The 21,320-nt window shown below is 39.1% G+C and overlaps 4 protein-coding genes across 14 annotated transcripts; 1 reads left to right on the forward strand and 3 right to left on the reverse strand.

Moving 5' to 3' along the window:
- Positions 1–1,272: 1,272 nt before the first annotated feature.
- On the reverse strand, positions 1,273–11,798 carry Mi-2 (chromodomain-helicase-DNA-binding protein Mi-2 homolog). Of its 7 annotated transcripts, XM_076901926.1 has the most exons (24): positions 11,429–11,798; positions 9,044–9,135; positions 8,844–8,966; positions 8,479–8,772; positions 7,844–8,392; positions 7,594–7,756; positions 7,300–7,485; positions 7,030–7,219; positions 6,569–6,951; positions 6,323–6,492; positions 6,030–6,255; positions 5,498–5,961; positions 4,981–5,434; positions 4,558–4,875; positions 4,173–4,481; positions 3,831–4,099; positions 3,650–3,741; positions 3,388–3,592; positions 3,030–3,302; positions 2,634–2,915; positions 2,307–2,554; positions 1,938–2,223; positions 1,544–1,853; positions 1,273–1,468 (listed from the first exon to the last, which is right to left on the reverse strand). In XM_076901926.1, the coding sequence occupies exons 1-24, from the start codon at positions 11,463–11,465 to the stop codon at positions 1,464–1,466; spliced, it is 5,928 nt and encodes a 1,975-aa protein (XP_076758041.1). In that variant the 5' UTR covers positions 11,466–11,798; the 3' UTR covers positions 1,273–1,463. The 7 variants fall into 7 exon arrangements, with proteins under 7 accessions (XP_076758041.1, XP_076758042.1, XP_076758043.1 ...); XM_076901927.1 differs by lacking the exon at positions 1,273–1,468 and having other exon boundaries at positions 1,536–1,853; positions 7,603–7,756; XM_076901928.1 differs by lacking the exon at positions 1,273–1,468 and having other exon boundaries at positions 1,536–1,853; positions 6,578–6,951.
- A 1,411-nt stretch (positions 11,799–13,209) lies between these two features.
- On the reverse strand, positions 13,210–15,006 carry LOC143427445 (uncharacterized). Its single transcript, XM_076901597.1, has 2 exons — positions 14,897–15,006; positions 13,210–14,743 (listed from the first exon to the last, which is right to left on the reverse strand). Exons 1-2 carry the CDS (start codon positions 14,999–15,001, stop codon positions 14,147–14,149), a joined length of 702 nt encoding a protein of 233 aa, XP_076757712.1. The 5' UTR covers positions 15,002–15,006; the 3' UTR covers positions 13,210–14,146.
- A 515-nt stretch (positions 15,007–15,521) lies between these two features.
- On the reverse strand, positions 15,522–21,293 carry LOC143427447 (uncharacterized). 3 transcript variants are annotated; one of them, XM_076901603.1, is made up of 5 exons: positions 21,140–21,293; positions 20,779–21,071; positions 20,090–20,717; positions 19,389–19,517; positions 15,522–15,776 (listed from the first exon to the last, which is right to left on the reverse strand). In XM_076901603.1, the coding sequence occupies exons 1-4, from the start codon at positions 21,291–21,293 to the stop codon at positions 19,435–19,437; spliced, it is 1,158 nt and encodes a 385-aa protein (XP_076757718.1). In that variant the 3' UTR covers positions 15,522–15,776; positions 19,389–19,434. The 3 variants fall into 3 exon arrangements, with proteins under 3 accessions (XP_076757718.1, XP_076757719.1, XP_076757717.1); XM_076901604.1 differs by lacking the exon at positions 15,522–15,776 and having other exon boundaries at positions 19,294–19,517; positions 20,090–20,714; XM_076901602.1 differs by lacking the exon at positions 15,522–15,776 and having other exon boundaries at positions 19,294–19,517.
- Positions 15,627–19,049, forward strand: LOC143427446 (ATP-binding cassette sub-family F member 3). 3 transcript variants are annotated; one of them, XM_076901599.1, is made up of 9 exons: positions 15,627–15,756; positions 15,858–15,963; positions 16,183–16,369; positions 16,433–16,767; positions 16,851–17,349; positions 17,438–17,661; positions 17,732–17,934; positions 18,171–18,391; positions 18,466–19,049. In XM_076901599.1, exons 1-9 carry the CDS (start codon positions 15,684–15,686, stop codon positions 18,610–18,612), a joined length of 1,995 nt encoding a protein of 664 aa, XP_076757714.1. In that variant the 5' UTR covers positions 15,627–15,683; the 3' UTR covers positions 18,613–19,049. The 3 variants fall into 3 exon arrangements, with proteins under 3 accessions (XP_076757714.1, XP_076757713.1, XP_076757716.1); XM_076901598.1 differs by having other exon boundaries at positions 17,732–18,096; positions 18,466–19,048; XM_076901601.1 differs by lacking the exon at positions 15,627–15,756 and having other exon boundaries at positions 15,858–15,958; positions 17,732–18,096; positions 18,466–19,048.
- Positions 21,294–21,320: the final 27 nt, after the last annotated feature.

A 21,320-nucleotide genomic window follows, 5' to 3' on the forward strand; every position in this document is an offset into this window, starting at 1 on the left:
ATTATATATAATCAAAAAGGTTCTATGGTAATAATAGTTCGACTGTTTAAAAACTGTTACGATTACATATAGTAGTACACATGAGTCGATATTATAACAACTTGTAACGAATACCTTTCTAGAAACTATTTTCTTGTCGTGCTTCTCGGTTTTACTTATGCGAGAGTACTGTATTATTCCTGTGTTCTGGTACATGGTGCAGTAGAATGAGACTTGTCAAATATATACAAAGTATATTTATCAAACAGTTACGATATTATCAATTCGAACCTAAGTCCTATTTTTGCTTTCCTGTTTCTTTCTATCCTCTTTTTTTTTTTTCTTTTGCCAGTAAAACGACCCATCGCTGCGGGTCTAAATTACGTATCGGTATCGTCATATTACTGTGTGCATTATTAGTAAGATTTAAGTATCAAACAGACTTTTGTGCCTCTGCTCTCTTCGACGTATGGTACGTACTTACATAGTATGATATTCGTATCTTAAAAAAGTCAAACTGAAGGTTTAACGATTGAAATGTGCATGAATGGGGAGAGTGTTGCCTATTCATGTGAGAACCCATGCATTACAATAGCGTGTAATAATGTACGAAAATGAATTCTCCCGAATAGAATACGTGAATATCAGTCTTAACTAAAATGATTGCCATTTTTTTTTCGTCGTATGGATTGTAAATCTTATTCGTACCTCCACGTACGACGATTCATCGGTATATTCAGCATGCAATCCGAACTGAAATCCCTGAATGCACATATTGAGAAAGGACACGCTCCTCGACTAATTAAGTCTTTCGGGCATCCATTGAGAAACTTGTCGTAGAACAAAAGTTTTTGCGAATAAATTATGCCGAACGATAACAATCGCTCGAATCGATCAGTGTAGCCTTACGTTTAAACTGCGTAGATCCACGTAAATCTATATTCGTCTCTTTAAATAAGAGCTTTGTGTGTGTGTGTGTGTGTGTACTTTTTTCTTCTTTTTTTCCTTTTGCTTGCTTTAAGTAAAATGTACTTATCGATAACTAGACGATACACACACCGGTCGATGAAGAAATATAAATCATACTCTTAAATTAGCTTAAGAAAATAATTTATGCCGCTTTCTACAAAGACCGTATATGTATAAATACAAAAACATGAGAACCTTGAATGCTAAACGCCGAATGTACATGTAATAAATACAGGAATAATGTAATTTAGATGTAAAATATTACGCGTACGTGTAATGTGTGCGCGCGTGTGTGTCTGTGTGTATGTATGTATGTATGTATGTATGTATGTGTGTGTGTGTTCGTTTTCGTTACTTCAAACTTTAGCATCTCTCTTCTAATGAATTTCAGCTAAAAATCGCAATTTACGAAAAATAATCACGGCGCGCACGATCTCGTTTAAAAGGTAGTATTAACCTGCGCCATTATATGTACGAGTTCTCGTCTGAGCCATTGTTTTTAAACCATTTACTGTTCAAGCTGGAATATAAGTTATTCTCGTGTCAATCTTTATTATCCGATCAAGTTCTAATTCGTTCGTAAACTATTACGAACCTGTGAATCCCTGCGGCGGCTGGCCGGGTACTGAGTATTGTGGTCTAAAGTTGCCGAAATTGGCCGCACCCGCGAACGTAGCCGGCAATTGTCCGCCAGAGAAGCCTGCAGGAAATTGCTGCGCGAGTAACGCTGCTTGACCCGACTGAGAACTGCTCCCACCTGGCGCAGTGGCCGCCAATCGACTCAGTATCGACCTCTCGGACATCTGAAGTCTTTGAGCAACAGGTGGAATACGAGCTAATGTGGCTGGTAAACGGCTCACGTCGGATTTCATGTCTGACAACAGTTCCTCCAATTGATTTAGTACCTGTGAATTAACAATAAACGCATAGAAAATAAAGTAATTGATAAATATACGAGAATAATAAATATACGAGAAAGGTATCGTTACTTTATGCAATACAGCATTCGCTGGTTTATTCCCAGCAAGACTTTCTTTACTAAGATGTTGGTGCGATTCTGCAAGGCACTCGACTTCAGCAAATCTTGCATTCAGACTCATCGCAGGGTGATTAGGATCCTGCGTTAAGTTCAGGTACGCTGCTCTTCTCAACTGCTCCTCTATCACTAACGCTTGTTCCAATAGCTTGAATCGTCGAGCTAGGAATTTATTCTTTATTTCTAAGAAGTTACCCTTGCCTACGTCCATCTTGAATGGTTCATTTATTATCGCGAACCTGTATAAAATAATATTTAAGTGACACACATACATTTTTCTACTAACCATACTTTTCCTCTTCGTCGTTCGAGCTTTTGTTACCTGATATCGTTCTGAATATCTTGCCAGCGACCATAGCCATGTGTAACGATGCCAGCTAGCAACCAATAATCGTGTCTTCGATGCCATATTTCATACTCACGACCAGGTACAGCTGCTTTTTCTTCGTTCAACCATAATGTGTGTAACTCCGTAAAACCACCATCGGCGATGTTAAACATAAATTTGCGTTTGGGCTTTATCACTTCCGAATCACAGTCCTTTACATCTTTATCTTTGCCATCCTTTTCCTATAATACAAAATTGTATGTTAATTGTATCGAATAAGATACCACTCGCTTACTGTCAAACCATATTGAGAAGAAATACCTCTCGTTTTTCAGTTTCGTCTTCGTCATCTTTAACGATAACAACATCTTCCTCGGGTTCTTGTTTTGGCTTATTCTCGTTACTTTCCACTTTCTCGTCACGTTTCATTAATGACTTTTCATCTTTTATTTCTCCTTTATCCTTATCCTTATCCGCTGTTTCCGCATCCATATCCTTTTCTTCCTTCTTTATATCTTCCTTGTCTTTATCCTTCTCCGTATTACTCTCCTCTTCCTCTTTGGAATCTTTTAATTCTTCTTTCGCATCCTTTCCGTCGGCACTCTGGAGAAATAAAAAAAAAAACTCATTTTTCTTACTGTCAAAACATCTAAAAGTTTGTGTTAAGTGCGAGGCAAGGCGAATGTCGAAGAAGATTATATGACCAAAAACACTGACCTCTTTATCCTTCTGGTCGTCCTTGGATTCTTTCATTTCAGATGCGTCCGAGTTCGTTTTATTGGAATCAGTGGTTGTGGATCCAGGGACAGTTGTCGGCGTTGGAGTCGCAGCTGGACTTGGGCTAGGTGCATTGGAAGTGGCAGGGGTGGCACTGGTACTACTGGTTCCAGTTGCACCATCCCCACTGCCGTCTACTTTAACAGGTTCTACCGGCTTTCGAATCATTTCTGGCATCGAGTAGTATCCATTTATGTGCTCAAATTCTTGTACCTATAATTGAACATCAAGAATTGAGATTTGACGTTACAAATACTATGTTTCGCTGTAAAAGAAATGAATTAACGAACAAGTTTACCTTTTTCCTTATCAGAGACATAACACCTATTCTTGTTAGAACGTGCTGCCTGCTGAGACCTTCTCTTGGAACACCGTCCGCGAACGTTTCGGCGTTGTCCGCACCAGGTTCGCAGAGGTGACGCATGAAGAGGGAAACGTACGCTTTGAAGTTCTTCTCCGACTTACCCCTTAGATCACGCACTAGCCTAAAATGCGAAAATATACTTTAACAGTACTTTAAATTTACTGATTGCTAAACACATTTCGAGAGAGGAACTAACCACTGAGAATTGAACGCGTCCTGCGGTGGCATACCGTAACGCATGATCGCATTCAGGAATGCTTTTCTCTGTCTAGCATTGAAGCCTAACACCTTGATACAGAAATAACGTTAGATAGCATCTCTTTCAGTTTTTCAATCAGTTTCGAAGTATAAACAAGATTACGCAAACACACGCATACTTCAATGTTTCCATTGACTCTGGCAAGTAACGGAGGTAGAGGACGATCCTTTTCGTCTCTCCTTTCCAATCTACGCCTACTTCTACGGGACAACAGATCGCCATCTCCTTTCTCATCGAAGTCGTCGTCTTCTTTGTCATCGTCACTGGGAGCACTGAAGTCGCTGTTGTAATCGGATAAATTTTCCTGCCAAGGTTGGTCGTCCCTTGTACTTTGATCTCCGGTCACACCACCGTCGTTATAGTTCACCTGCTTACGTATTCGTTTACCTAGTATGGGAAATAATTACAAGCCGTTAATTATTTATACAAAACATGAAAAGAAATATAATTTATAACGTACCTTTCCCAAGCGTTCTAGCGATATCTTCTTGCTGCTGTTCGTAATGATGCCTCAATAATTTAATCCAGTAAGCCGGATCTGTGTTCTCAGCTTCTTGTTTGATTATTTCTGTATCTGCCTCTTCTTCCGTTTCCCCTTCTTTCGTTACATACGACGCAACTTTGAAAGAACTTAAATATTCGTTGGCCCAATTTTCTTTCTGCTCGATACCTTCCTTGCTTCTGTCTAACAATTCAGCCACAGCTTTGTCATCGTAGTGAATAGCTTCGTCCTCTTTACCTTCTTCTTCTTTGAACAGTTCCTCGGTACCTTGTATATATAAAGGATCAGTTAGATACTCGTTCACAACTTAATCCTTAATCTATTTTAGTAATAAGAACCGTACCAAATCGTAAAATATCATCGAGTTCTTGCTTGCTGAAGTTGGCACCTTTACCACCCATGCCAGGTCTCACAACTAAATGCGTCAACATCATTTTACGTTTTGCCACTTGCGTGACACGTTCCTCTACAGAGTTACGTGTCACGAATCTATAGATCATGACTTTATTGGCTTGTCCGATTCTGTGAGCTCTACTGAACGCTTGAATATCATTATGCGGGTTCCAATCCGAGTCGTAGATGATCACAGTATCCGCAGTGGCCAAGTTTATACCCAAACCACCGGCACGAGTCGATAATAGAAACACGAATTGCTGTGCACCTTTTTAAAAAAGGTGAAAAGATTATATTATATACAATATTGTTGTTGCATGTGTTAGACAATGTTCAGATAGGTACAGATTAGATAAAAAAATTGTCTACGTACCAGGTGCATTAAATCTATCAATGGCTTCCTGTCGCTGTGCGCCAGTAATATTACCATCTATTCGTTCGTATTTGTAACCTTCACCTTCTAGGTAATCTTCAAGAATATCCAACATTTTTGTCATTTGAGAGAAGATCAGCACTCTATGTCCGTCGTCTCTTAGTTTTTTCAACATTTTGCTCAGCAACACCAGTTTTCCCGCTGCTTTGATCAACGCGGACGTTTCGTAGCTTCCATTTGGCGCAGTTGGTGCTTCTTGAGATGCGGCTGGGAATAAATAAGGATGGTTGCAGCACTTTTTAAGGTCCATCATAATGTTCAACAATGACACTTGTTGACCCCCGCCTTTAGGATTTAATGCCTCGAAGTTTCTCGTCAATATATATTTATAATATTTCTTCTGCATGGGTGATAGTTCAACGCGAACGATGAACTCTGATTTGCTTGGCATATTCTACAAATAAACATGACACTTGATTATCGATATGTTCAATCTAGTAAAATATTTGATACGTACTTTTAATACGTCAGCCTTCAATCTCCTCAACATGTGCGGTCCAAGCAGCTCGTGCAACTTCTTTACCTGCTCCTCTTTCGAGATGTCGGCAAATTCATTTTGGAACGCTGCTAAATCATTAAATTTATCGCGACAGAGGAAATTCAGTAGATGAAACAATTCCTCCAGGTTGTTTTGCAAGGGAGTACCAGTTAACAATAATTTATAGGCGATATTATAAGATGCCAATAGTCTGAAGAACTTCGACTGGTTGGATTTTAGCCTATGCGCCTCGTCTACTACGAGCACAGCCCAGTCTATCGATCCTAGGCAGGCAGAATCGATCGAAATTAATTCATAACTCGTAAGTAGCACGTTGAATTTAATTTGATTCGATCGGATCTTTGACGCTCGACCTCCACGAACAGCACCCTCTTCGAAAGATAATTCATTTTCACGAATTACAATACGACTATCCTTATCACCTGAAATCGGTATAAATTACCAATTAGTAACACGATAATGAATATCAATTTTACGTGCGTATACCTACCAACATAAGTAACGCAATAGAAATCAGGTGCCCAAGTTTCGAATTCACGTTCCCAATTAATAATGGTCGATAAAGGGACAGATACGAGGAATGGTCCCTTACAGTGGCCTTCTTTGTACAATGAATAGAGGAAAGTGATAGTCTGTATGGTTTTTCCCAGACCCATCTCGTCTGCTAAAATAGTATCTATTCCTTGGCCCCACGAATATCTTAACCAATTTAAGCCCTGTGAAGTAATGAAATTACGAAATGTTTTTTTTAAATAAGCAATACAATGAAAATAAGACACACACTTCTAACTGATAAGGATGCAACTGCATTCCAGTCTGATCTAAGTAATCCGGTTGTCGCTCATATTTTTTCTTGAGATCTGTTGTTGGTTTGTCAGGCGGAGGAGTGTACCTTTTAGGCGTTCTCTCTTCGTCGTCGATCAGTTCACGAGTCTTTGATTTCTTGCTTTTACCTGAATACAATATAAGCAGTTAGTTCGCTGATTCGTAGAGGATTGATCGAAAAGAGAAAACAACAAATTAACCGACTCTTCTCACCCTTCTTGCCCTTTCGTGAAGAGCTACCATCACAGCAATTCGCGGCTCTCAGATCCAAGTAATACTCGATGGCCTGCTTCAATCCGGGAATATCTTCGTGTTCATCTTCCCAAGTTGCCTGATCGTATCCTAATTCCCTCCATTTAACGAGATACGTCGCTCTGCCGTCTCTCGACAGTCTATGATTAATTACTCGGTGCACTACAAGCCATTCTGGACGTACTCCATAACGATAGAATCGTTCTTCTAAGTTATATTCGTCCCTATTGGTAGCACCATCCTGCTCTTTCAAACGTTTCACACGGGAATCACTTTCGTCCAATGGCTCCTCCAATTTCGGAGGTTCGTCCATGTCGTATTTCCGCGAGTAATTTCTGTAAATCATAAGAGGATTCGCAAAATGATAGAAAGAAGGTTGAATGTATTGTTGGCACGTTCAATGAGTGGCATACCTGAACATAAGAGGATGAAAAACGTCAAGTTGTAATTCTGTGATCCAGTCGCAATGCCAGTAGGACATGTCTGCCCATTTCACGAAAAATTCACGAATCCTGCGCTGTTTAGGAGCAGCTTTACTTGTCGAAGGTTCCTCTGAAGGTGCTTCTGGACATTCCTTCCACCTCCATGTCAAAATCTTTGCAACTATTTAAAAAAAGGAGGAGGAAAAGAAAGCGTAAGTTACACGTACGTGCTAAAAGTTCGTTTTTCCACGTCTACGATACCTTTTCCACGTATTGGTGGACAAGAACATCTAGGACACTTCCAGTCACCGTCAGGAATTTCTGAGAGCGGCGGATTTAAACAGTGTGTGTGATACGCGCTGGTACAGCTATCACAGCATAGCAATTCACCACCATCTTTACATATTCTACAGAACTCCATGTGTTCATCGTCATCTTCAGCGGCGCCTGCGGGCAGAATGAACAATCTCATAGATCACGGTTCGTTTTTCTTGATCGGATTCACATCAGCATGTGGGGGTGGGATGAAAGGTTCGGGAGCCACAAGGAAGGTACCTGCAATACCTTCTCCTTCACAGTGAGGGCAACTCCATTTTCCTTCTGGTGTTTCTTCTAATTCCGGTTCTAGACAAACTAAGTGATAAGCTCTGGGACACGTGTCGCAAAGAATAATTTCACCACCTTGTTGGCACACTTCGCAATAATCCTGATGATCAGTCTATACAAAAAAAGTGTAACCATTGTAATTCTCTATTGGAAAGGAGATATAGCGAATATTAATCAAGAACAGGCTAATTATATATACCTGAAGACCTTCCTCTCCATCTGGAAATTTCGACGTAGTTTTCGTCTTTTTCTTCTTTTTAGTCTTATTTCCGATTTTAGTTTTTGCCTTCCTGCGAACCGGTGGTTCTGCCGGTGGCTCGACTCCACCTTCCTCTGCATTTCCCTTATTTGTTCCGTCTGCGCCAGAAGGCTCCTCTGCATCTGCCAACATCTGCTCAAACTCCATATCTGAATCTCTGTCGGTACCAGCACCGCTGCCCTCCGCCTCTTCATCCGAGCTTCCTCGTTTACGTTTCCCAAGCTTAATCTTAAGCGTCGGTACTTTCGAAGCTTTTTTTCCCTTCTTCGCCCGGGATCCTCGAGATTTTCGTTTTCTATCACTGTCCTCATCGTCGTCTTCTTCGTCTTCACCTTCTTGCACCGCATTACTGCGATTCGCCCTCGCGTTTCTGCTATCCTCATCCACATTCGCGGACGGCACATCCGCGTCTGGTTGCGTATGAGGATTTAATTCGGAAAAATCACGCCATTTAGCGGCCACTAACATCATGAGCTTAGACATTGGAACCTAAAAACGTTGCGGGGCGAAAACTAAATAAAATTATTGGAAAACTAATTGCTTTAAACCTTTAATGTATATAGAAATGAATTTACTTTTGGATTCTCCTTCGCCAAAAGCGGTCTGACGTGTTGTTGAAATAATTTATAGGTAGTTAAGTTTTGAAAATCTGCATCTGTGTATTCAATTTGTACATCAGTCAACCCAAAGGTATTACAGACTTCCTCGATTGTAGGCATTCCCGTTGTTGGTTCCTGACTGGGAGGAGCAGGTGCATTGTGACCAGAGGATTTTCTGGAGGAAGATTTTCTACTTTTCCTATTTCCAGCATAGTCACTGTCATCTCCAGCAACGTCACCAGTCTCACCACCTCCTCCAAAGTCACTTTCCTGTGCAATTATATCCACTATAGTAGTGTATCAGTTACATACATTTTAAGAAATGAAAGAAAGACAATTACATCTCCAGAGTCAGATTTTTTCTTTTTCTTCTTTTTCTTTCCCTTTTTGTCTTCACTACGGGCTTTCCGTTTCTTCCCCTTTTTCTTTTTTCTCTCTTCTGGCTCATAATCATCGTCCTCCTCCTGTGTAAAAATAATACACTTTCTTTAGCAACCTTCAATTCAATAGAACAAATTTAATTCTTACAAAAAATACCAACTAGTCTTTGAGACTCCTCGGCATCAGATGAACCATCTACTTGTTGATTAATGTTTGAAACTTGACCTCCAGTTTCATCTAAGTCATCTTCCCCTAAAAATGTATCATATCAAAGAAATATTATTTTATGAAACATTCTGATTCTAAAGGTGACATATTGACGCAAAGCTTTCAATAAATGCAAAAAATTACATTTCAATGTAAAAATAATTATTTCCAATAGTCTAGCTTGTTTTTACTATTTTCGTAATACAACAATTTCTCATATACATATTATATGACTGATGCATTAAACCACTTCACTGGCTGCTTCCAACTTACATAAAATCAATATCTCTATTCATTATTATGTAGGTTTGGAATAGCCAATACACACATATATTACAGGCGAAATTAATATTTTGCATAAATCAATAATGCGCGATTTATTTGAGAATATTTTCCATTAAAAATATACATGTCCCCTACTTATTAATCTGATATTAATACATTCTATTTGGTTTACAAATAAGCGTAAAGATTTTACGTGAAACCATAAAAAAGAATTGTTTAAATTATCTTCCATCGTAGTGCCGCGACGACACGGTGTGGACATTTTTTCCATACATTTTTTCGAGAAATTTCGATAACTTTTAATCGAAAAGCCTGAACAATAAACATCCTCGATATTTTATCAACGAAGAAGTCTATGAAAGTATGTGATCTTTAAGGAATCGAGCTACAATTTTGATATAAATTTTGATATTAAAGAATGACAAAGAGAGAGAGATAGTAGAGAGAGAGAGTAACACAATCCTGTGACGCATGTTATTGGACAGAGCGCTCGATTCGCGAAACGGTAGCGGACTGATAATTACCAAATCGATAGTTATGTTTTATAACAAACCAATTTTTTTATTCTCCGAGCATGATCAGAATGATAAAACGAACGCGAGTACAAGGCCTCTGTGTGAGAGGAAAATGTGCGCATGTCTATGTGTCATTTGAAAACAAGACGTCGAAATCAAATATTGGAAATATATAAATTATTTCAGACTAATCCATGTCCGCTGAATGCTTTGTGCGAGAGTATACGTCCGCCATTTTCTTCAAAAGAGCTCACCACATTGGACGTCTATATTTTAGATTCATAATATTACCGCGGATTTTAAATTTCGTCGACTCTTCGACCGTATAAAAAAGACTGGGAATAAAACCGCGATTGCTGTGCAATCCTGAAATCTTCAGCAAGTCCCAGAACACAACATCCTCCAGAAACTCGAACCGGCCGCTAATACATATATGTATATACATTTGTAATGGTGTACGTGCATACGATGAACAGCCACACGCGAGCACGCACAAGCACGCACGCACACACACAAGCATACCAGATGGTCAGAAAACCGAAGCGAGCATTGCGAAATTACTTAAAGATTCCGTTAGAAATTAGAAGTATCATTTTGCGTTGTTACACTCCTAGGAGGGTTCCGGTTTTCCAACGAGTATCTCTGAATTACTCGAAACGTACAAGATGAATGAAATCTTCCTATTTGGCGGTTAGAGCGGATTTAGCTTTTTGCTAGAGGCAATCTTTTGCGAAAAACCAACATGTGCCTCTCGATGTAGCGTATCGAGACCGACGGAAGGATGAAAGTTACATGCGACAGGCACATGGGGTTAATTGTGTAGCGCGACATTCACCGAACACTCGTTAAGCTTTAATTATGTAAGAAACAAATTGGGAATAGCGAAAACACACTTCGATGCTGGACGAGTTCAAAAGGAAAATTCTGATCAAGCGGTTAGTTAGCCGAGATCGACGCGTCAAATCATAACGTGTTACGATCCGAGGCATAATATCTGCAAAGAAAAGAAAAGAAAAGAAAAGAAAAACTTTGCTCGAATTGTGACAGCAGCTCGACATCGAATGGTCTGCAACTCCGAATACACCGGAAATAAAGAAAGCTCCAAGAGCCATGTGATTTCTCACAAACCATTGAATGTAAACAATAACCTATACACAAACGATAATTTCGCTAGATTTAAGCGATGCTTAAACGCACTATAAACGCCGATTATCCGTTAACTAGTTAAACGAGATATCACCGTGGAATTATTGAACAATTCAAAAGGTTAGTTTGTACTGTTTTAACCGAGAAAAGGCAAATCGTGGTATCGGCTCGGCAGTCGAGGAATTTCCTCTCGACGATCAACCTGAGGTGAAATTGATGGAAAACAAAGGAGAAATCGCGATAGAACGAGCGACAACGAGGCAGCGTGTGGAAAACTACAGAAGGACCAATTGACATGGCAGCCATTCGTACGAAAAGCGCGCGTCCTGCGTGTTCGAGGATATAACTTTCCGGTAGTATTCGTGACCAACTGTGTCCCTCGTCGCACTTACCCGCGTAGCTTTCGTCCACCTCCTCATCGGACGCCATCCTCTAGCACCGCAGCAGTATTGCGCTCGAGGAACACTCGAGATAGATTTAATCACTCACAGAATAAGATGCTAGCCGTGGAAAAAGCGTACGGATATGCGACATTAAACTCGGCTCGTGGCTCCGACGCTCTCCGCGTTTCAGTTTCGGCGTGCCGTCACTTCGTCTTGTACGTGCACCGATGTGCACCTACTGCTCTACGTTTCTTCTCTCACGCGATTCGTCGGTTCTCTTCGTTCCTTCCTCCACCACGCGCCGATTTTCTCTCCCCTCGTTTTCCCCTCTTCGCTCTGAGAGAGTTCGTTTCTGCACCTCTTTCACCGCCCCTCGTCCCGCGTCCTAGCCGTTTCAGTACGCTGTAGTTCAATGTATACGAATGGTCTGTCGGGTCTCCCGTGTTGCATTTATTTCTTTTCCTTCACCCCCTCCCTTCCTCGCCCCGATGGTTCGTTCACTATTCCTCCCTTAACCGTCGTTGGTCCGCTGAACATGCTTTTTAGTTTTTCAAAAAAAAAAAAAAAAGAAAAAGATACCTTTTTCAATGATCACGTTTTCCGTGTACGAGCCTGATAGACCGTTATGTCGATCTTGTTTCTCTATTCGTTATCTCAGCTTTTTTTCCCTTCTATTTTTTTCGTTTCCTTTCTCTCCCTTCTTTTCAATCGTTACATCGGAACACTTTTATCTCCATGCTTTTGCATTTGATCATTTCCGGAATGAACTTAACAAAATTTGCATTACGCGTTGTTCGAAGTAATTTCTATATTTTACGAATAATCCTCCCTCTTCTTGGTTCTTTACTGAAAAAAAATGCGCTATGAATTTTTCATCGTCAATTTTCGCGTATAAACGAACCCTATAGTTTAGTTCGATGCAAATTATTAGAGTTGTAACCTGTAATAGTATGCGTGTACAGATTTGCGGTATGATTAATGGCCAGGCACTTTTACACGCGTGCACACACGTATATAGATATCTAGACTCGTGTGTATCGACTTTTTCAATGAAAAAAGATAAGCGAAAGCATTTGATGTACATTACATTTTTTTTCGCAGCGTGTGATGCTTATTTATAATTTAACAACTAATTCGCCATAGCCCTCGTACTATCGATTTTGCATTATTCATTGACATTGACGCGATAAATGACGCGGAACCACCTGTATATCGCAAGGATACTCAAATTAGAGAATTGATTATCATTTGCCTCCGCAATACAGACATAAATTATATTCGTTGTTCGTGCACACGAATCAGCACGTGCATGCATGATTTTTTATCCGATTTTACGTGTTCTTCCATTTCCATGGAGATAAACATGACCGCTTGTATTATAACTGAAAAGTAAATAAATTTTATTTAATTTCTTTTATCTTGGACATGTGTATATATCCAATTTACATCATTTAATAATTAAAATAGTACAAGTAGAATTTTTTATTACTACTAGAGAGAGAGAGAAAGGGAGAGAGAGAGAGTGAAAGACAAAGAGAAGGAAAGAGAGAGGGAAAGAGGGTATGGTTTGAATAGAATAATGTAAAATTAATGGGATTCTCAGAAGGACGAGTTTGACTAAAAATTCTACAAGGAAGGTTTATACCTATTGTACATCGTAGTACCGGAAATCCCTAAATTACACTTGTATAGGACAATCGTTCTAGCCGCAGGTATAATTCCGCTTCATAGCAACGGGAATTCGACAGTACATAGTACGGGAGTTTGCTGTACAATAACACCTTCCTATATTCATTTATATGCATCTCTTTATTCATAATTTCTAGAAATACGAATTATTATGTGTACCAATAAAGAACACGTTATATGTTCTATACAGATACGTGTCGTGTAACATGAGTGAAAATTTTATTTATGTTTCGTACCGTAACAATCTATTTACAGATAATGAGATATATGTATACATATCATGAAGGCCTTTGTATACAAAAGGAAAACGTAGGAAAAAAAGAAAGCATTTTTAATACTCTAACATACAACAGGTCCACTTCTCTTTCTAAGAGTCCAATATGCCTGCAATATTAATTTCAAGAGTCAAACATGCTTTATGCGTGTATATCACTTATAAAATTACAATTTAAAAAAGGTACTTTAATTCGTCTTCAGGAATGGATAGAAGCAATGCAATACTGCATGGAATGAATTAGGACCTTCGAATTTGAATATGATTAGTAATCATCGATCGATGCCACGAAGTTATACACACTTGAGATATTTAAATTCAAGCGCCTGAAATTATTGAAACTGCCTTGTTTTTAATAAAATAGCATTTGTATTTCATCATAAAATTTCGTTATCAAATCTCTGATAAATCAAAATGATGAAATTTTTTTATTTCGTGCAGTTCAATTAATCGTGAATGAACGAAAGTTTGTACTACATCCATCTTCTTTTAGATATTAATGAAATTTAACATCTTGTCGAAAATATCTCGATCTAGCACACATATTGTACATCTTTATGTGTAATTAGACATATATCTGCCTGTAATGGATAAAGAAATAGATAATCATCAGAACTGTTTGTCCTCGGAGTATACAATTGTTTAAAAAACACCTCTGATGAGTATCCTCGATGTAGTTGTTCATACAAATCGAAATAGATTTGCAAAGATAAAAAATTATATGAGACACTATAACGTATTGTAAGATGAAATGTTTAGTTTGCTCAACCATAGTCAACACTCAGAGCACTGAGCCCTTTTTTCTTAATAGCTTCTGCCACAGCTCTTTCTAAAAAGTTCTCTTGCTGATCGTTCTCATCTATTTTATCCAGATCCCAATCAAGTCTGTTATATTCCTCTGCGCTATTGGAGTTGTTTAGTCTCAACGAGTCCGCGGATGTGGTAGCTACAGAATTTTCAAAACTTCCAATGCTTTGTACACAATCAGAAGGGAAGAAACAGTGCATAGCTGTGTTGTCGCCGTTGGTCCAGTATCCCGGTGCTTTGTCGCTGTAAAAAGCATTGGACTGAGATACAAGCCCTGTCGATTGAACCAGACCGTGATTAAGAATTGCCATTGTAACTGCAGTATCCTCCATGTCGTTTCCCCTAAACAATTGGAATCTGGATTCCTCCAAAGAGTAACAAGACGATGTTCCCATAATATAATTTTCCAGTAATATGTTAATCGTGTTGTCTACGTATCCCTTAGCTACTTGACAAGCTTGCCATCTCTTCAACTTCTCTCTTGCGACCCTCTCCGCATCGTCGTATTCGACGTTCTCAGTTTCTTGTATCGTCTCCTCCTTCCCACTATTTCCCTACGAATCGAACGCTCAAATGGAGCATACAAATTTTGAGAAATTAACGAAAATTATGATAATATCGACTTATTTTAAAGTGAAGCAGAGAATGTAATTGGTACGCGTTATCAGTACTTAAATAATTTGTCAGGCCTATCACTACGTAATTACCGTGTCCCAAATGGTCTCAGTTTTAACAAGTCGCGTACACTGCCGTTTCGGTGGAGCTGGTCTTTCGTGATCGTCGGTGTCTGATTCCTCGATATCGGTAGCCATTTTTTCTATCCTCCGCGAACCTTTGTTTCCTATTCAAACAATTTAAAGAACGTGAAACGCATTCGTCGCCGATGCTATTAAACGATCATCAGAAAATGGTTCGATAGGACATTGTAAAGATTTGCACCACTTCCATCAGTTCGCACCGACAGCTTTTTTACGTGGAAGCGATGGATCTCCGTCGTGCATTCGATCGGCATTAAATCATCTCTCCGTTCGCGATTACGTGCGCTGTTCGAGGCACGAGTAATTGGCAACATAAAAATTGAATGGTAATCAAAATCAAACGAGCAAAAGAACTCGGTTAGAACGGGCACCGCACACAATCAAATGGCAAGAAACATTTTGACAGCTTCAAAATGGCTACTTTACCATTAGACCTTTACGCGAAGTATAAAAATGCTGTTGTAGAGATAATTTTCTTAACGATTAACACGTGGTAACGATTTAGAAAATATCGCGAGCAAAATCGTGTGGTAACGGGCCGCGTCTAATGCTTATTTGAATTTAAATTAGTCTACCTGGACAATGTCTTGATTGCGGCACTACATTCTAAAATGGCGTAAACATGTGTTCGCAGTGTTCAATGGAATTTTGACGTCTCGTTCTGTCAAGCGCACGGTTTTCTAAATCGCCCCCAAGTAAATTTCATTTGACATTCTCGTTGAACGCATCGATTGGCATGGCAGTCTGCGGGGAATATATTCGCAGTCAATTTCCCACGATAGACGACGATTTGTACCAATATGTGGAAGGTATATGTCCAGAGAATAACCTATAAGTTACGAAACGTTCGCACTTTAACATTTGAAATTCTATGAACATTTCGATAATCCAAATACTTGTACTGTCGAAGGTATCTTAGATAGCTCCAAGGACGACTTTGAGGACGGTGACGAGGTTTACGAAGCAATAGGAGGGGTGCTCCACGAAGTCGCAGAAAAACCAGAGAATGAGGTTAGGTCTGTAAACGTGTTCTCACACTTGCCATTTTTTTATAATACCATCGATTTTGTTATTCGATACTGTTCAATGCATTCTCATAGCCGACATTAGAGCTCGGTGTATCGATTCCATGATTTGTGTATTCGATTCGTGACTTAACTTAATCGTATCTTATAATCTAACTGTTGCACAATTTTTGTCATGATATTTTAATCGAGCATTCTTCTCAATTCCAGGCAAATATGCGTGAAGTTATTGGAAATGTTAAAAGGAAACTCAAACGACGAGAACGTTGAGAGGAGAAAAAATGGTGTGAATAAAGTATTGAATGCCCCGATTCACTTAGGAACTATGGCTGCTACCTTGGAAGCTCAAGTAGAACAAATAAAGAGCATATGGGTTACAACTAGAGACGATGCCATGGTAAGAATTGAATTTATTAACGTTCAGATTATATTTACATTAAAAAAAATACTCCTCGAATAGAAAGTGGATGCTAAGAAACTAGAGAAGGCAGAGGCAAAATTGCAACAGAAACAAGAGAAGAGAAGTAACAACGAATTGAGCGGACGAATTAACGCTATAAGTCAAGGTATAGAATCTGCCAGTGCAAGTCAGATGACAAGTAAAAAGGACAGTAGAATGGAGACCAAGGGTGGTGTAAATAAAACTCAAGATATTAGGATAGAAAACTTTGATGTAGCATACGGAGATAGAATACTATTACAAGGAGCTGATTTAACGCTTGCGTTCGGTAGACGCTATGGCCTTATCGGTAGAAATGGACTTGGTAAAACTACCTTATTGCGAATGATATCTAGGTACTAAAATATTCTGTAATAATTTCCACAACGATTTTATCTGTTACTTAATCTCTTGTATCACTTAACTTTTACTGCTTTAGTAAACAGTTAAGAATACCATCCCATGTAAGAGTTTTACACGTAGAGCAAGAAGTCGCCGGTGATGATACGTCTGCCCTCGAATCTGTATTGGAATGTGATCAAGAAAGAAGCATGTTGCTTAGCAAGGAAGCAGAATTGCAAGCAGCTATTGAGAAAGATGGCAGTAAAACGGGGGATGCGTTGGACGAAGAATTAGCTAGAGTATACGAAGCGATGCAATTAGCCGAGGTGGATAAAGCGCCCGCAAGAGCTAGTGCAATTTTATCGGGACTTGGATTCTCCGTCGAAAGACAATCGTGGCCAACCAAAGCCTTCTCTGGTGGTTGGAGAATGAGACTAGCGCTTGCAAGAGCATTATTCTCTAGACCTGATCTTCTACTGCTCGATGAACCCACGAACATGCTTGATATAAAGGCCATACTATGGTTGGAGAAATATTTACAATCATGGCCAACAACCTTACTTGTCGTTTCTCACGATAGAAATTTCCTGGATACGGTGCTGATCCTTACACGTTTTCTCTTTTACAATTATCATCTATGTGTAGTAACACCGTAAAACAGTTTTATAATGTGTTTGATAACAGGTTCCCACCGATATATTATATTTGCGTGGACAGAAAATTGAAGCATATCGTGGCAATTATGAACAGTTCGCAAAAACTAAAGGGGAACGTGAAAGGAATCAACAAAGGGAATACGAAGCTCAACAGGCTAAGAGAGCTCATGTGCAGGAATTCATTGATCGATTTCGATACAATGCAAATCGCGCTTCTAGTGTACAGAGTAAAATCAAGATGTTAGAGAAACTGTAAGTTCAACATCTAATTGATTTACTTGGTTAACAAACTAAGCTTTAAAACTACTATTACTGTTAATAGGCCAGAACTTAAACCAATGGAAAAGGAAGGCGAAGTAACTCTTCGCTTCCCAGATGTTGAACCACTAAGTCCTCCTATACTACAACTCAATGAAGTTTCCTTTAGTTATACTGGGGGAACCAATAATTCGTACATATTCACAGGCGTGAATCTGACTGCTAGCTTACAATCTCGCATTTGTATCGTGGGAGAAAATGGCGCCGGTAAAACTACTCTCTTGAAAATTATAACAGGTGCATTGAGCCCAACGCGAGGCACAGTGCACCTCCATAGAAACTTGAAATTTGGATATTTCAGTCAGCACCATGTAGATCAACTAGACATGCGTGTATGCCCAGTTGAATTGTTGCAAAACCAGTTTCCAGGTGCGAATTCATTTTCAAGCTCGTACATAAGTCAAAATATTTCTACAAGTCGGTTTTCTGTTTAATCATTTTAGGAAAACCAATTGAGGAGTACAGAAGAATGCTCGGAAGTTTTGGAATCAGCGGTAACTTGGCACTACAAACTATTAGTTCCTTATCTGGTGGACAAAAGTCGAGAGTAGCATTTGCGTTAATGTGTGCTGCCATGCCAAACTTTTTGGTACTCGATGAACCTACGAATCATTTGGACATCGAGTCCATCGAAGCTTTAGGGAAAGCATTAAATACCTGTCAGGTAAATTGTGCCTTCTAATTATTTATACTCCATTTTACTTCATTTTCTACTTGCTCTCTTTAACAATTCTTCAGGCAGGTGTTATATTAGTTTCACACGACGAAAGATTAATTCGCATGGTGTGCACTGAACTTTGGGTGTGCGCAGAAGGTTCTGTTCGATGCATCGAGGGTGGTTTTGACGAATATCGTAGGATCATTGAAAAGGAGCTCGAAGTATAAAAATTATTTTAATTTAATTCTACATTATGAACTTTTGCATTGTCCTGAATTAAATTACCGACATGAAAATTTCGATTTATTTAAATAAATGAAAAAGAAGAGAGAGAAAGAGAATGAACGCTTCTCCTTAAATCGGGACAGTGATTATTTTAAATTTATTTATCGACCCTTTGTCACGAAAATTATATTGTCTATTTTAAATAAAATCGCGTGCATCTCGAATCACACATATATAAATATATATATTTCATTATTGACACATGGAAATTGCAAAATAGACTGAGTCTCTGATTTATAACAAGGTAGAATTAGGAAAGTTTCACATCGTTCAAAAAAACTGCCAGCTACAATACAATATAGCTAAAAAAATTCTGATATTTAATATTGTATATTAGTTAATAATAAAAAGTCGTTGTTATAAATAAAATGACACAATATTCTCTGTTCTTTTTTCATAAAACCATTCAGAATGTTAAACACTGATCGATCTACATCATTAGTTATGTATATGCAATTGAAATTTGTAGTGTATTCTAATTTAATACAGTCTTACACTATAATTTGTAACAGAAACAGAATATCGGCATACGAAAAAAATGGAGATTTCCTTTTCAGTAAAAAATAAAATGATCATAATTTATAATATTATGAATCATTTTGATACTTTTATTTCGTTTCTCCTTTCGTTAATCTAAAGTTGCCATATATTGTCATAGTGACAATCATTTGAAAATCATTAAAATTACTCGCATAATATAATAAATAAGACAAATTACTTGAAAACGTTTAATGTGCCAAAGAAGTTGTATTGCATTGCCACAGTTAACCCCCGGATGATGTATTTAACGGTACCATTGTATTGGATAAAGAAGACATAGGTGGTGCAGGAGCTTGTTGCTTTGCCGCTGGAATTTTCAAACATTTTCATTACTTTCCTCCTGATGAGCGTTAACTTTGCTCGACAATCAGGCAATTACAGTTAGTGCTTTAACATGCAGTTAGATCTTGATGTGCATCACTCAACACAAGCAATATTAGCGTCAATGCAAATGAACCATTTAATTACTCCAGATAATTAGAGCATGCAGCTAGTATGCCTTAGTTGCTATCTAGAGTTTATTAATCGCTTCTAATTCCTCAATGTGTATTGCGATGTGAAAGAAGTGTTTAGAATAGCAAAGTTAGTACATAGTTTATTTCTGCCATGTAGATTTACAAGCGGAGGAAAAATATTTTACTTCCATGCACGGAGACAAAGCCAGTCGATCGATCAATGAGATAGGAATCATGGCATGCTGACTCATAGTCAATATTAAATCACGCGGAAAGTAATGAATGTATTTTTAGAAATGCAAATGTGCAACAAACATTTCTTTGAGGCGAACTAAAGAGACTTATGAAAACAATTCTGCGGTATATCGTCTAATAGTATTATTCAGGAAAGTGTACGACTGACTTCTAAACTTATCGTTCTCACCGTTTCTGCTGCTGTAGACTTTCGTGAACCCTTTGAACGGCTCCGGCGGCGGGAAATTCGCGATAGAATGAAACATATCCGCAAATCGTACCTCTAAATCTAGAGTACTCATCGTTTGCCCGTTACGCATGGAAGAACTTCTCGTGGGAGGTGTTGGCGGCGGTGGTGGCGGCGGAGCCAGTCTCTGATGAATAGGAGCCGGACGATGTGGAAGAGGTGGAGGTGGTGGTGGTATACAGGGAGCACTGACGGTAACTCTAGAAGGTGGCGGCGGTGGTACTCTGGTTGTCGTACTGGTCACGCTGTTCGCCCTAGAAGTGGGTGGAGACGGAGGTTTCGCGACCGGAGGTCTAAGAATTCGATTGGTAGGCCTTGGTTGTGTTTCGTTTAAACAATCCTGAGACTGGTGAAGCGACGGTGGAGTCGGAGCAAGTACAGGTGGTGATCTAGGCAATCGCATACTTTGTGCCCTTGATACACTACCTCCGGTAGTCAAGTTCAATTTCTTAGGAGGTGGTGATGGTTTGTGCAGCGCAGGTGAGGGAGTTGATGGTGGTTTGGGTGCGAGAGTAGGTTTTCCAAATCCCTTGGGTGTTTCTGCATTAGAACTGGCGGGGTCGTTGGACTTCTACAACGTTATACAAAACCACAGAGTCTATAAAATAATGTAATTACTTAAATATGTTTACCTGAGCAAATATTTGTGGTTTCTGAGTAGCAGGTGGTGGAACTGGAGGCGGACCTCTTTTTATGCTAGGAATAGTCGATTGATCAAAGTTTGTATTATTTACATTGTTAGTGTTCTTTTCACCCAAAGAAGTTCTGAGTCTTGTAGGCTTCAGTTTTGGCATACCACTAGAAAATAATCCACCTAATCCTATCGGTCCTCCATTATTCGAATTAATGCCACTGCTTACTGCATTAAAATTATTTTCCCTGGTATTCGAGGAAGAAGAGTTTCCAGATTCACCTCTTACTTTACCTAAAAGAATAATAACGCTTGTTACAATCGGAATATCATTTCGCAGGTATAGATATTTTAAAACATACCACTAACTGCAGGTGCACTTTTATCTACAGTCACTGTTTTCTTCAAGGTCTTTCCAGCTCTAATTGACTGAAGAAGTAAACTTCTATCTTGTTCCGCTACACCAGAACTGGATGCATTGAATACCGGAGGTGGAGGTGGAGGTGGTCCGGGCATGTTGATTTAATTTTTATAGAAGTGCAG

The sequence above is a fragment of the Xylocopa sonorina genome, chromosome 9 (assembly GCF_050948175.1).
Source record: "Xylocopa sonorina isolate GNS202 chromosome 9, iyXylSono1_principal, whole genome shotgun sequence".
Lineage (NCBI taxonomy): Eukaryota > Metazoa > Arthropoda > Insecta > Hymenoptera > Apidae > Xylocopa > Xylocopa sonorina.